We start from the raw sequence: 15,875 nt of genomic DNA on the forward strand, positions 1-15,875 counted from the left end.
CCTGGAGGACTGATGTAAAGATATGTGATGATGATGATGATGATGACACCCGCGGCACTATCTAGCTGCTTCTGATTGGTTGTTTGCATGGTGACCTCTTCAGTCATTAGCGTCACGGTTATATTATGTCAAGTTACGGCATTCTGTTTGGATTACTTATTTGTCCTTTCCATTTAGACTACTCCAGGAAAAAAATATTTCATTTCATTTATATGCAGTGGATATGTTTATATTTATTTGCATTTTATACTTTTACATGTGTTAATAACTGTCCAGTCACTCGTCTCACTTGTGTATTTAACTCATTACATGACAATATTGCTACAAATTAGAGATGTTCACTGACCCCCGTGTTTTGGTTTTGGATCTAAATTAACTTTGTGTTTTGGTTTTGGTTTTCGATCCCAATTTTTTTCTAAAATCCCTATTTTTGTTTTTCTAAAATATCATAATTTGGCTCTTTTTTATCCCTACATTATTATTAACCTCAACAACATTAATTTCCAATCATGTCCAGTCAATTTTTGTCAAGTGACAAGAATACTGCTACCCTTCCTGTTTCTGTATGAGCAATGGGAGTTAGCAATGGCACTGGAGACTGGAGAGTGACAAGAACACTGCTACCCCTGTTTCTGTGTGAGCAATGGCACTGATCAATGTCACTGGAAACTGGAGAGTGACAAGAACACTGATACCCCTCCTGTTTCTGTGTGAGCAATGGCACTGAGCAATGTCACTGGAGACTGGAGGGTGACAAGAACACTGCTACCCCTGTTTCTGTGTGAGCAATGATCTCCTGGGGACGGAGGTACTTATGGGATTCAAAACCCACTAGATCCAACAACGCAACAATGACGTTTTGCCTCGATTCAGATCCGAGGAAGCGCGAAAGTACCTTGCCGGCTCACTAGCCTACTCGGATCCTCTAGGTACGGGTGGGCTCGGTTTTCAGAAAACCGAGCCTGAGCATCTCTAGTACAAATACGGTATTGCTACTTTCACATTGCTACTAACCATGTCAAGTCGCATCTCAATGCTGCCATGTAAGTGCCCACAGTGGCACAAATGCTACTATTTTTGAGTTGGGCATGCCTTGAGATTTAAGTGACTCAAAATAGAAACGAAAAACCACAAATTTTTTCCACAGAATATGCATGCAAACATTCAGGTTGCGAAACGCGTCAAATTCTAAATCAGGCCCTTAATGTTGTTCTTATACTCCCCAATTCTAGTTTTTAATTGCTGTGTGGTCTTTCCAATGTAGACGAGTTCACAAATACAAGCAACAAAGTCAGAAAGTCAAGCAAGGTATTCTCGTATTTGATATTTGGTATCTAGCTGCAGACAATTAAATATTTCTTGTATTGTGCTACCACTATGAACACAAATGCAACAGTTGCAAAAGTACCTTTTGTTTGAGAAAATAAATTGTTTAACATTATATGTTTAAATGGATCCACCTTATACTAAAGTCGCACAAAGACTATGACTTCTACAGTTGCCATCTGTTTAGTATCGCTCCTTGAGGTCCTGTCAGAACAATCGGAGTAATCGAGCAATCGGAGGTGGATTTCCTCCGGGTGCTCCGGTTTCCTCCCACACTCCAAAAACATACTGATAGGTTAATTGGCTGCTCTTAAATTGCCCTTGGTCTCTCTCGGTCTGTGTGTGTATATGTTAGGGGATTGAGATTGTAAGTTCCAATGGGGCAGGGACTGATGTGAATGAGTTCTCTGTGGAACTCAAGCAGAATTAGTGGTGCTATATAAATAGATGATGATGAGAGCAATGACAACAACTTATGTTGAGTCAGACTCATCTTAACCTTTGTCGAACTTAAAACAGTAGTATTTGCGCCAGAGAACGTCCGGCATACAAGTGTGTGTACTTACACCCCACCATCTCGTACAAATGTGGCTTGACACTGTTAGTAGTAAAGTAAGTTCACAAACCCTATTAGTACACAATATAATAATGTAATAATTGTCATATACACAAAAGATAATGTTGTCTTGACAGTTCTTAATAAATACAAAAGTTATTAATAAATGCGAAAAGTATATTTTCTATAGAAAATTGAATTAAATACAGACACCCTCACATCAGATGTTTAACCCTTTAAAAATCCAATGTGAATATTCTTGCCTGCAGGAATCCAAATGGAAATGTCAATTTAGTGATGCGAATAGACATCCGTGACTTCATATATTATAGCCGTGATGCTAATGATTTAAGTACTATTAGCTGTAAAGGTTAAAACACAGGCAGCCAATCGGAAGCGGCTAATTAGTACTGCTGATTATCATCATCATCACTTTGTATCGTTGCACAAGAGATACGCCTCTTCTAATGATGTCACAATCACGTGAACATTTGCCCACCAACGTTCCGTCCCTCGTACATAATGGGATGTAAGTCAATGATATGCAAAATTAGGTATCTGGATATATTCCTAGAAAACTTATAATTGCTTTACTATAATGTGCTTTACTGTAATTTTATTTTCTGTTTCATACTTCAACCTTTCACTGGGGCATAAGATTTTTTTTTTTTACAAATGTGTGTTGTATTTTTCTACTTGAAAATATCTGGTAATTACACCTATTTTCGTCTTGGGAGACAGTTGTTGATGGTTCTAAGTCATTTCAATATTTGTAATCCAGCAGCAGCTTGTGCTTCAGGCTCACTGCTTATTCCTCTGGTACATCAGAAAATATATCTCCTTTATTTATATCTGTCCTCAGGATGAGATTCAGATCCAACGATACAATACTTCATGCTCAAAGACAATGCTGTATAAACATGTTCCATGTTGTTTCTTGAAAAGGAAAAAGTTTGCACGAGAACTGTGTAGTTTGTTCAATAAAACTTTTCAGCCTAGTGATAAATGTAACGTGCTTCTAATTTCACTTGGGACATGTAAAATGTTAGAATAAGTATTTGCTATTCAAAATTGACTTTATAGAGTACAGAGACAGAGCCGGGTTTTAAAGATTGGGCCTGAAATTGCCCATGATGGGCGTCAAGGAATCCATATTGATTAATATGGCCAACTGCGCAGTACCGTAATTTGTGCTTTGGTTACACATCGCAGTTCTCAGTAACTATTCATAACCTGTGTACTTCATAAGTTTAAAGGTGTTGGAAACACGTATTTAAACCACAACAAATTGGTGTTATGAGATGCTCAGTGATCATGTTACATAGGTGTCCTTATGGCCTGTGTTGAGGGGGTACTTATTTCTGGCCCCTACAAGTGGTATCTGACTTTCCTACAAGGCTCCTTGGTAAGTTCCATGTTAATGGCGTGGGTGACAGTGAATAGCTGTGACCTGCACGCTGTCTGCCCAAATTCGTTGACGATGTCTTCAACAGTGGATAGACCCTATTGGCAAGCTGGGGTAATCTTAGTCTATAAAGATTCTTCTGGCCGGCATAGTTGGTCTTTTTTTAGAAGCAGCGATGCAATGAGCCTATCAAAAGAAAGCCTGGTGCTGTAGACTCCAACACGTAGGTCTTAGGCTTCAGGCTGCTTCTTTATAGGTACAATATGGGGTGTTCTGTGGCACTAGGCTATTGTGGGAGAGTGTGTATACAATGCAAACATTGGTTTTTCCATCTAGTCAATCTAGAAATAAAGTTTATATGTTTGTAACCGTGGATCGCTGCTTGTCGGTGGTTGGCATGGTGGTGTTGTACAAGAGCCGGGGTCCGTAGATGGGAGATTCAATTGAGGTCCATAGATGGGGGGTGAAGGAGCGTAGTTGAGGCAAGTGGTTTGGGTGTGACGTGCTAGGGGGTGTGTAAAGAGGTATCATGAGTAAAGGTTGAGATCTTTTGTGGTTAGGAATATTGATGTAGAGAAATGATATCAATAGTTTCAGGAATAGTGATAGTATAAATAAAGATATATAATGAAAGTACAACAGAATATACAACAAATCCAGTGTAAACTGTAGAAAATAATAGATAATAATTGGTAAATGTACTGTAGGCAGAAAGGAGATCAAGGTATGAGTGGGTTTCAAGTAGTAACAAGGGGAAAGAGATAGTAATTAAGACTAAACAATAATAACTAGGATAAAAGTAGTAATATAATATATAATAGATATATATAATAAAACAGTAAATGAAGATAATTAGATAGTAGAGAATGACGAAAGAGTTAAAGTACATGAGTAAATTTGAGATAAAACTGTGAGACGTGAAGGAGTAGTCCCAATGAACAAAAGATAAAATAAATGGTAATAAAGTAGATAATAGATATACAATATAAAAACAATAGATCCAGATAATAAGATAGTTGTATTGGTCTGGAGTTGGAACCAGAGTCCAGCAGACAGAACGAGATAGGATCAGTAGAACAAAGAATAGGCGGCACAGGAAAGTAGATCGGTAAAATTGGTTGGAGGTAAACGATTTCATAGCGGTGCCTTCCTCCTACTTATAGTATATTGTTGATAGAAAATAGGCAACCATGCCAAATTCATGTCTGCTTTGCTGTTTGTGAGTCGCAGAATGACTGATATGCCAACACTTCTCTGTCTTCTAAATTGCAGGGGTGACGTTCACTGCACAATCGAAGGAATTCCAAGTCTCCCCCTCACCAAGCTATGATAAGGACAATATCTTCATGCTGGCTGTGCTCAGCTCTGCTGCCACCATCCTGGTTCTGTTACTTTTCGTTTGCTGTTTTCTAAAAAGGAACCAAGTTAAACGTGAGTCCAACATTGATCTTGTTCTGATAACCTGAATTACTGACGCTTTACCAGCCTTTCCTCCAGTGACCACAAGAAAGCTGGATGCATCAGAGAGCATTCACTAATACTGATACATGTAGGTGGCAAGTTGTCAGGATATAATTAAAGCACCTTAAGTACAAGTTGGATTAAAAAATGGAGCTACTAGCATCATTCGTAAATATATACATAAACGTTTTAGCATTCCTTACAACATTGTAAAAATCAACAATGGGAAAAGGTAAATCTGTCCCTTGATCCATCCAACTATGCTCATATACACACAGCCACGCCCACATTCTCATGAAACCACATCCACTTTCAGTTAGGACACGCCTCTTTCTGATTCTGAAAATCTGGACAGTTCCACCAAAATTGCCAAACCTATATATCAGAATGGAGGATATATTAAATCATATATTGCTACTTTTTGGACCTCCCCTCTGGATACAAGGGGCAAGTAGAAGGGACGAGATGAGAGATGTTATTCACATCGTCAGGCCACGCCCACCGCTATGATGCACATTGTGGCCCCACCCACTTCACAGTAAAGAGGAGTTTGGCCTATTCTCCCAAGAGTCCAGCAGGGGGTAGTCAAGCATGTGTAAAATAGACTTGTGATCATGGTGGGAGACATTTTCCCTAGGCTTTCTGTCATTAACCACATTGATGGATACAGACAAAGCTGACAACAGGCAACAATAGATTGAATAAATATCAAAGAACAGAAAGAAGGAAAACATGGCACATTGGGGCACTCTATGATTCAAAGAATATTATATATTAAAACCACAATCTTTATTGATTTATTTAATAAAATAAGAGGAGGAAAAAGGATTCCCAAAATTCCTGAGCCAAACTAATAGCGAAATATAAAAACCAAATACGTGAAGGTGATAATAAAGTGAAAAAAATAAAATATGTGCTTAAAATGGTATCAGTGTGTCTCTTATATATTGTATTTTACTGTATGTCACAACATATTATATCTTCACGATCCACTAAATTATTCCTTCATTGGATCCTGATTATTCATCATGCATTTCTAAATAACTCCTAACAACCATCTATAACCTGTGTCAATGATAATAACTATGGGCCTGATTCATCAAGGTACGCAAACGCATACGCATCTGCTAAACGGGACTTGAGCTACGTAAAACACCACATACGCAGCGCAAACAGAGCAGATACGGCACTCAAAGTCAACTCAATCTCAAACTCCAACGCAAATATAACGGTTTGCTTCACTCAAAGTGTGAAACACAGATGCGTATGCGTTTGCGTACCTTGATGAATCAGGCCCCAGGAGATCTATACTGTTTTACTCAAATATAGATATGTAGTAGATACCACTACCTCAAGATATCTATAGTTAAATCTTCAACATGTTATTAGGTACTAAATAACTCTGTCTAATAAATCACGGTTACACTGGGTCAGTCTGATATATCCCCAAGTTAGCCAGGACTATATGGAAAAATATATCCACAATTATAATAGGAATTTAATGGGCGTCTAACTGGCTGACTTCTCGTTAGATGAGACTGAGGTTTATTTATAATAGGACTGATCTAACGAAGCAGATGGTCTTTGCCAGTGACCCCCCGCAAGGGAGTTTGGTCTTTCATGCTTCTGCTCTGCAAGTCGCTGCACTCTTTGGGTGTACTAGGCGAGACCAACTGGAGAGAATAGGAGTAAGCTGGAATGATAGAAAGGTAGGTGCAATATCCAGGGACAGCAGGGTTAATACCACTGGACTGGGGGAGAGGTGTAATAGCCTGGGAGTGCAAGAGTAATACCACTGGACTGGTGGAGAGGTGCAATATCCGCGGAGAGCAGGAGTAATACCACCGGACTGGTGGAGAGATGTAATAGCCTGTGAGTGCATGAATAATACCACTGGACTGGTGGAGAGATGTAGTAGTCTGGGAGTGCAAGAGTAATACCACTTGACTGGTGGAGAGGTGTAATAGCCTGGGAGTGCAGGAGTAATACCACTGGACTGGTGGAGAGGTGTAATAGCCTGGGAGTGCAGGAGCAATACCACTGGACTGGTGGAGAGGTGTTATAGTCTGGGAGTACAAGAGTAATACCACTGGACTGGTGGAGAGGTGTAATAGCCTGGGAGTGCAAGAGTAATACCACTGGACTGGTGGAGAGGTGTTATAGTCTGGGAGTACAAGAGTAATACCACTGGACTGGTGGAGAGGTGTAATAGCCTGGGAGTGCAAGAGCAATACCACTGGACTGGTGGAGAAGTGTAATAGCCTGGGAGTGCAAGAGTAATACCACTGTACTGGTGGAGAAGTGTAATAGCCTGGGAGTGCAAGAGCAATACCACTGGACTGGTGGAGAGGTGTAATATCCTGGGAGTACAAGAGTAATACCACTGGACTGGTGGAGAGGTGTAATAGCCTGGGAGTGCAAGAGTAATACCATTGGACTGGTGGAGAGGTGTAATAGCCTGGGAGTGCAAGAGTAATACCACTGTACTGGTGGAGAAGTGTTATAGCCTGGGAGTGCAAGAGTAATACCATTGGACTGGTGGAGAGGTGTAATAGCCTGGGATTACAAGAGTAATACCACTGGACTGGTGGAGAGGTGTAATAGCCTGTGGACTCCAGGAGGATTACCAGTGGAATGGTTGAGAGGTTAAATAGCCTGCTGACTGCAGGAGCAATACCACTGGAATGCTGGAGGAGTACCACTGAATACAGGAGAGCCACAGGAGACACGTCCAGCATCCAACTGCTTGTTGACCCAAAGAAAAGGCACAGATTAGTAGAAGGAGGTGCCTTTTAAAATGGGAAATTGAGAGAGAGGCAAATGAGCGGCTGGCAGAGAAAATAAAGTGTTCAGGGAGACCCAACATGGAAGATGGCGGTCGTCTGAAGCAGCAAGGAGCCGTCATTGGTGGGCTGGTAAGTGCCCCGAGCTTCGGACAGAGAAGCCGAACAATCACAGTGTGACATTTAGTTAATTAAATTGATCATATTGACCAAATTGAACAATCCCTGTATTAAATTTCTGGTTTACAACGATCGGTATATATATATATATATAATCAAGAACCGGTCCTACTTGGATATATTTCGACTGGGTATGGTGGGAAACTAGATGGAATGTTGACTTCAATCGTCATATTTGGAGCCATCGCTGGACTCAAGGTGCCATTTATTATGGGAAGCATTGTGATGTGCTTATGCACCCTTCATCTGTAAATTTAGTCAACTGCATGGGTGTCAAGAAACATAATAGGATTACTAGATTATTACTAAAACAAATTCAGGAGGACACTGTTTCATACATTCAGTTACTGAATGGACAAAAATCTGCTTGAAAACCTTGTGTATTCCTGGAATTCTTACAATTTCCAGACCTGGAGTTTGTCCCTCTCACGCGGAGCCCACATCCGGTTGTGTCACAGAGATTACTTTGACTTGTCAAAAAATGAAGCACTTTCGCTCTTCTGATGGGCCTAACTCAATTTGCCCACACATATGTTGTTTGTGTTGTGTTCCGTAATTAGTTAGGATAAGGTCCGAGACGAGTTTCATCTCCTAACTTCAATTAAAATTTATCAGAAAGACAAAAAGAAAGGAAATGCTGCAATTTATATGTTTTGATACTTACCATGCCACTCCTAAGACAGCATTCAGCTGTGTGTGCCTGAGGATACATATCTGCTATAAATTCATTTTTATCTAATTTGTCTGAGATCTAAGCTTCCTGTGGAGGTCTGTGATCAAAGAAACTGATTCTGTCTGATGTTGGCTCTGACACATAATGTGCGCTGACTTAGTTCTGTCTATAAACTCGCTGTGGGAAGCTCGGAGTGTCCCTTGACACCTGTATGTTTTGAACTTTTATTTTATCTGGTGATGGTGACACTCTTGGTTCCTATTGGTCAGTTTCATTAAATAACTAACAAAGAGCTAACATCTTAGTCATTAATCACCATATTACTCATCAATTCTGTGCTTAAAGCATTGAAGCAATAGTCTATTGTGCGCAACACTTTCTTCATCAATGTCCATCCAGACTCCAGCTATTGCAAGAACTCAAGAACATGAATTTTATAACTTTGGCACAATTTTCCATCACTGTAGATTCCTACTATCTCCATCTCCTTCCTCACATCATGTCACTGCCCCTGTCACTTGCAGCCCTGCCCTCACTAACACATCACTCATCTCCTGATATTCTCTGTGCTGCTGGGGGACCCTGCTCCTTCCACTATATAACTCTCAGCCTGTGGCTTCCTGCTGCCTCCATTCCCCTCCTCACATCATGTCACTGCCCCTGTCACATGCAGCCCTGTCCTCACTAACACATCACTCATCTCCTGGTACACTTTGAGCTGCTGGAGGACCCTGCTCCTTCCACTATATAACTCTCAGCCTGTGGCTTCCTGCTGTCTCCATTCCCCTCCTCACATCATGTCACTGCCCCTGTTACATGCAGCCCTGTCCTCACTAACACATCACATCATTTAAACTGACTAACAAGAGAGAAAAGATTAGGAGAAAGAAAGGTTATTTAGGACGCACATTTAGGATGTACATCTGACCCAACAATTGTACACATCTGTTTGACAAGAGCTTATATTAATCTGATTCTCAGTATGTGGCTTCCTGCTGCCTCCATTCCCCTCCTCACATCATGTCACTGCCCCTGTCACATGCAGCCCTGCCCTCACTAACACATCACTTGTCTCCTGGTATACTCTGTGCTGCTGGGGGACCCTGCTCCTTCCACTATATAACTCTCAGTATGTGACTTCCTGCTGCCTCCATTCCCCTCCTCACATCATGTCACTGGCCCTGTCACATGCAGCCCTGCCCTCACTAAAACATCACTTGTCTCCTGGTATACTCTGTGCTGCTGGGGGACCCTGCTCCTTCCACTATATAACTCTCAGCCTGTGGCTTCCTGCTGCCTCCATTCCCCTCCTCACATCATGTCACTGCCCCTGTCACATGCAGCCCTGTCCTCACTAACACATCCTGCTCATTAGAGAGCTGACATTCTAAATGGAAGAGGGCACAGCTGAAACAAGAGGAGCAAATGTGACTGAGAGTGGAGATTGGGACATTTGTGAAGGTGCATTAGTGTGAATAGTGTTGTCGAGGATAGGTCACTTCTAAAAATGAGATGGGTTTTCAAAGAGCATTTAAAAATTTGAAGGCTGTGGGAATTTCTGATTGAGCGTGGTGGGGAGCAGCATGAAGAAGTCTTGTAAGCGGGAGTAAGAGGTGGTTACAAGAGACGAGACAAGGCGAAGGTCAGAGGTAGATCTAAGAGGGCGGGAGGGGGAGTATTTTGACATGAGATTTGAGATGTACGCAGGATTAGTGTTAGTGAGGGCTTTGAAGGTAAGGATGAGGGAAAGATCAGTATTGCAGCAGCATTAAAGATGAATTGAAGTGGGTATAAAGGAATGAGGGGAATGCCAGATAGCAGGAGGTTGCAATAGTCAAGACGGGAGATGATGAGAGAATGGATAAGAGTTTTGGTAACATGATGAGTAAGAAAAGGGCGTATTATTGCAATGTTTTTAAGGTGGAGTCAACTGGACTGGGAGAGAGTCTGGATGTGAGGAATAAAGCAGAGGGCGGAGTCAAGTGTGACACCAAAGAAACAGGTTTGGGAGACTGAGGAAATTGTGATGTTATTGACAGTGAGGGAGACTTGAGGGCAGGTGGTGACACTTGTAGGAAGGAAGATAATAAGCTCTGTTTAGTACATGTTGAGCTTTAGGTAGCGTTGGGAAATCCATGTGGAGATAGCAGACAGACAGTTGGTTACACAAGATAGTACAGAAGGAGAGAGGTCAGGGGAAGAGCTAAAGATTTGGATGTCATCAGCGTAGAGGTGGTATTGGAGGCCAAATGAGCAAATTAGTGCCCTAAGACAGGAAGTGTACAATGAAAAATGTAAAGGGCCAAGAATAGAGCCTTGTGGGTCCCCAACAGTGGGAGTGGAGGTGAGGATGTGTCAGAGGTAAAAACACTAATGGAGCGGTTCAAAAATAGGAAGTGAATCAGGAAAGAACTGTGTCACGAAGGCCAATGGAGTGAAGTGTGTGTAGGAGAAGAGGGTGATCAACTATATCAAAAGCAGAGAGAGAGGTCCAAGAGAATGAGTATGGAGAAATTACCCTTAGATTTTGCAGTAAGTAAATCATTGATAACTTTTGTGAGAGCAGTTTCAGTGGAATGATGGGGGCGGAAGCCTGATTTAAGAGAGTCGAGAATGGAATGAGAGGAATGAAAGTGAGACAGACGCTTGTACACTAATCGCTCAAGTAGTTTGGAGGCAAAGGGGAGGAGAGAAATAGGGTAGTAGTTGAAGAGACAGGCTGGATCGAGAGATGATTTCTTTAGAATAGGTGAGATGAGCACATGTTAAAAGGAGGATGAAAATGTGAAAGTGGAGACAGGTTGAACAGGTGAGATAGATGTGGACATGCAGTGGAGGAGAGGGAGCGGAGGGAATAGGGTCGAGTAGACAGGTTGTAGGATGAGATGACAAAATGAGTGCAGAGATTTCCTCTTCAGTTACTGGAGAGAAGGAATTAAGGGTGGATTGGAGAGTGTAGGTAAAGGTGGGTAGAGTGGAGTGAGTGGAATTTGGCATGAGGAAATATCTTGTCGAATGGTGTCAATTTTGTCTTTGAAATAGGTGGCAAATTTATGGGCAGTGAGGGAGAAAGGAGGAGGTGCAGGTGGGCAGAGAAGTGAGTTGAAGGTGGCAAAGAGGCGATGTGGGTTAGAAGACTGGGTGGATATTAGAGATTTGAAGAATGTTTGTTTGGCAATTAAAAGGGCAGCGCTGTAAGATGAAAGGATGAATTTATAGTAGAGGAAATCGTAAAAGGAACAAGATTTCCCCCAGTGGTGCATGGACAATTTGGTTAGTTGAATAGATCAGACTTTTATAATAGATTTATGTTAAGCATCTGTGCCTTTGTATTATCTATATGCTTGTTTTTACCTCATTTTGAATAAATCATCTGTTATTTATACTGCAATTACATCAATTGATATACACAGTAGGTGCTTATCTATCATTAGAGCAAGCGCTAGTAAATTCTTTGAACGTTCTTCTATTTACAGCAAGTTTCAGTAATGGCAAGGAGATTGAGGAATCTAGAAATGAATAGATCATGGATGGATATAAGTTTGTTACAAACAGATCTGACGTGCCATAGTGCATAGAAGAAGAGAGGAGAGGGTGGTGGAGATATGTGGGTAAGGTTGGCGGGATTGGAAGTATGGGGTGGAGCGAGGAGCGTGAACAGATAATGGGGATTGTACGGGACCCAGGTCAGAAGTAATGGAGGACATACCTCCCAACCTTTCCATTTCTCTAATCTGGACAGGGGGTGTGACACATCATCACATGTGTGTAACCACGGCACAATGCGGGTGTGACTACATCCCTGGGGGCGTGCCTAGCATTTTTGAAGTGACATGCAGAGCAGCAGTGACCAGTCAATGCATCCCAAATTTCTCACCCGCGGGACAACGCTGTCCCGATAGGGATGGTGGGAGACAGCCCTCAATTCGGGATTGTAGCACCTAAATTGGGACAGTTGGGAGGTATGGGATCAGGACTATTTTTTAGTATGCAAGCATGACAGCCACCTTTGCCAGCTGACCAATACTTTTGCCATTTCTATATCCTCAATAAAGCAGGCCCACCTACTGTTATATTTTAACATAATCCATAATTCAGTGTGCAGAGGAGCAAATTACTGGATCGTTCAGTCTTATGTTTTGTGTTTCTGCAGGACTGAAATCAGAAAAGGCAGGAAGTAAGCTAAGAAGATGACAAGTATTACAACCTACAAGACTGGCATCGGCACCAGAATATGAGCCATCAATGGACGCTGATCCTTCATACGGACCTACTTTTTTATTGAATGGGTTTCGCATTTGGGAAATGTTAGACTTGGTAATTTGATATACTCTGGTTTTCAGATGAGGGACTACTGATTTAGAGTCTTGTTTTCCATCATTTTCAACCTTAGATTAATTGTTCATTCTCAAGGGCATGCACTAATCATTGCCCAGAAATCTTACAACATAATTTGGTTATTTTTTTTGTAGTAGGGTTGTCCTATCCAGTCCACAGGGGCCAGGATCCTTTTACAGGCTGAGTGATTTAAGACATAAGTGAGGTTTAACCACAGAATATTTTAGAAGAAAACATGCAGAGTTTCAATTAATGAAGGGGGTTGGCTTAACGTGCTGGTAACTGGATTTTTAAGTAATTTCTTTTTTTTTTTACTCTTTTCTCATTGTATTTTATGCATTTTTTTTATACATTTTTTATGTCCCCTCAAACCCACAAAATGTCTCACAGTAGTAGATTTAGCAAACCTGCTAAAAAGGAGAAGTTGAGGTGTTGCCCATAGCAACCAATCAGATTCTAGCTATCACCTTTCCAATACTTTCTAGAACAAGATAGCTATAATCTGATTGGTTGCTATGGGCAACACCTCCACTTTTTCTTTTAAGAAGGTTTAAGAAACCTACACCATAGCATTTCTACATGGACTGTTCCAAAATCACATATAAAAACTTATTGCTTATTTTACAGTTCTTAATTGGGCTTTATAAAAACAAATGCACATCTTTGCAGACTATATATATATATATATATATATATAGAGAGAGAGAGAGAGAGAGAGAGAGAGAGAGAGAGATTTATAGATAGAAGGCATTTAGCTGGCAATATACAGACAGAGAAAGCACACAAACAGAGTAACACATTTGTGCAGCAACGCACATAGTTGAAACTTAATCAGGTTGAAGACATATATGTGACAAATAATAGGCTAAAGTCTGGTGTAACTTACATGCTTTGAAAATGCTTCTTTTCACAGCTACAGAGTGTGTAAGTTTAATCAAACAGAGGCAAATGAGAGGGCTCCCTTTTAAAGAGAAGGTGGGAGTGTCATCTGCCCTTCAAGCTAGGACTGCGGGAGGAGTGTCAGGTATAAAAACCGCTTTTTTTCTTTCTTTAGTGTGACCAATGCTGTGAAAAGTGTTTAGGGTTGCAAGAAACTGTGTGGAATATCTATAGTGTTAACTACTTTACCACCCTGACATTAAAACTAATGTAAAGTAAAAAGCAAGAAGTTGTTCACGTGTTTTTCACCATCCACAAAAGCATACCTGACATTCCTATTTCTGTTGACAATATGACCTTAAAACCACCCCTTACGCTTGTTGCCAGGGGTGATCCTTGACTCAGAACTATCCTTTGTTCCCCATCGACTCTATAATAATATATAATCATGTTCCATACATCTAAAAACACTTTCAGAATATGCACATATCTTACACAAGACACTGCAAAAACCTTAATTCATGCACTTATCTCCCACATTGACTATTGTAATTCCTTCCTTACTGGTCTTTCCCAAAACAGACTCAAACCCCTACAATCTATTTTGCAAGCAGCAGCTAGAAAGATTTTCCTTGCAAATTGTTATTCCTCTGCTGAATCACTCTGTATGTCTCTAGACTGGTTGCCTGTTCTTTACTGAATCCAATGTAAAATACTTTTACTAACCTACAAGGCCATCAACAAAACTGCACTGACATACATCTCCTCGTGTCTCAAAATATCTCCCAACTTGCCAACTCCGTTCTGCAGAAGATCTGCATCTCTCATCCACTCTCATTACATGCTCCCATTGCCGGTTACAGGACTTTTTTAGGGCTGCACCCACTCTATGGAATTCCCTCCTTCGCACAATAAGACATTCCTCTTGTCTACAAACCTTCACGCGTTCTCTGAAAACCCACCTCTTTAGGCAAGTTTATAATATTCCTCAACCACCTTCTTAACCTCACTAGGTTACCCTATTACCACCCATTACACAAGCCACACAAGAGAACAACCCTCTGGCAAGCATTGCTGTGTGAATGGATCATAAAGCATACTAATCCATTTTTGTTTGTTTTTGTTTTTTTACCTTTGCAATCTGGCTGGACCAAAATGCAATATGTAGACTTAACCTCATGTATCCAACTCCCATTGTCCCATAGGTTGTAAGCTTGCAATCAGGGTTCTCTCACCTCTTTGTCAGTTTGTTTATTACTATGTTTGTCCCCAATTGTAAAGCGCTATGGAATATTTTGGCGCTATATAAATAAATGTTGATGATGATGATGATGATGAGTGGATATGAATAGTCTACACACACTGCAGGAAATTGCATGTATTTCTGTTGGAAAGCCTGAAATGAAGATAAATCAATGATTTTAGGCGTATATTAAATCAATTAAACTTATGTAATTTATGTGGTACGCAGAGTCACGTGTGTCTCAAGATACGTGTAGGTCTACAGAGTGTGCAATTTGCATATATTGAGTAAGATACACTTAAAGACAATCACACAGTAAAACCATATCTTACACAATGTGCCGGAAACCTGACCAATAAATTAAACACAAGCACCCTCACCACGAAAATCAAACCTGGTCTAAAGCTGCTAGCCTAATCTGGTATCAATAAAATTGGGAAAACAAATAGAATGTGGTTCCCCTTAAAATGCTATTACAGCCAATTGTGGCAATATAGCAGGGAAACCCGTAGCGTGGGGTCCCCTGCCATTCCATACAGACTATAAAAAAGGCAGTCCCCCATAGGAATAACTAGTCCTGTGCTGAAAGTACTAGGGTTATTCTCACACTCTTGGGAGGTGGGTGTGGGTTAATTATTTAAATTAAAATGTTGATACATATATATAGTATTGACATTTATCATCATTATTTTTATATATAGCACCACCAAAGAAAATTTGTTATTTACATCAGTCCCTGTCCCATTGGAGCTTACAGTCTGAATTCTATAATTCACACAAACACTAGTGTTAATTTTTGACAGCAGCCAATTAACCTACCAGTATGTTTTTTTTGGGAGTGTGGGAGAAACCCATACTAACACAGGAAGACGATACAAACTTCACACAGATAAGGCCATGGTTGGGAATAGAACTCATGACTCCAATGCTGTGAGGTAGAAGTGCTAACCAAAGAGCCACCGTGCTGATATTAAGGTCAACATTAAGGCTGTGTGTGTGTATGTTAGGGGATTTAGACTGTAAGCTCCAAT

General features: G+C 40.8%; 1 protein-coding gene across 1 annotated transcript in view; it reads left to right on the top strand.

Moving 5' to 3' along the window:
- The window catches only part of LOC142143087 (fibrocystin-like), a 164,239-nt gene extending 150,386 nt beyond the window's left edge, over positions 1-13,853 (top strand). Inside the window, exons 15-16 of the mRNA XM_075200802.1 lie at positions 4,560-4,718; positions 12,538-13,853. Of these exons, the coding sequence (XP_075056903.1) occupies positions 4,560-4,718; positions 12,538-12,578 (200 nt within the window). The 3' untranslated portion in view covers positions 12,579-13,853. The remainder of the gene's footprint in view (positions 1-4,559; positions 4,719-12,537) is intronic.
- The last annotated feature ends 2,022 nt before the right edge of the window (positions 13,854-15,875 follow it).

The sequence above is a fragment of the Mixophyes fleayi genome, chromosome 3 (genome assembly GCF_038048845.1).
Source record: "Mixophyes fleayi isolate aMixFle1 chromosome 3, aMixFle1.hap1, whole genome shotgun sequence".
In the NCBI taxonomy this organism is placed as follows: Eukaryota; Metazoa; Chordata; class Amphibia; order Anura; family Limnodynastidae; genus Mixophyes; species Mixophyes fleayi.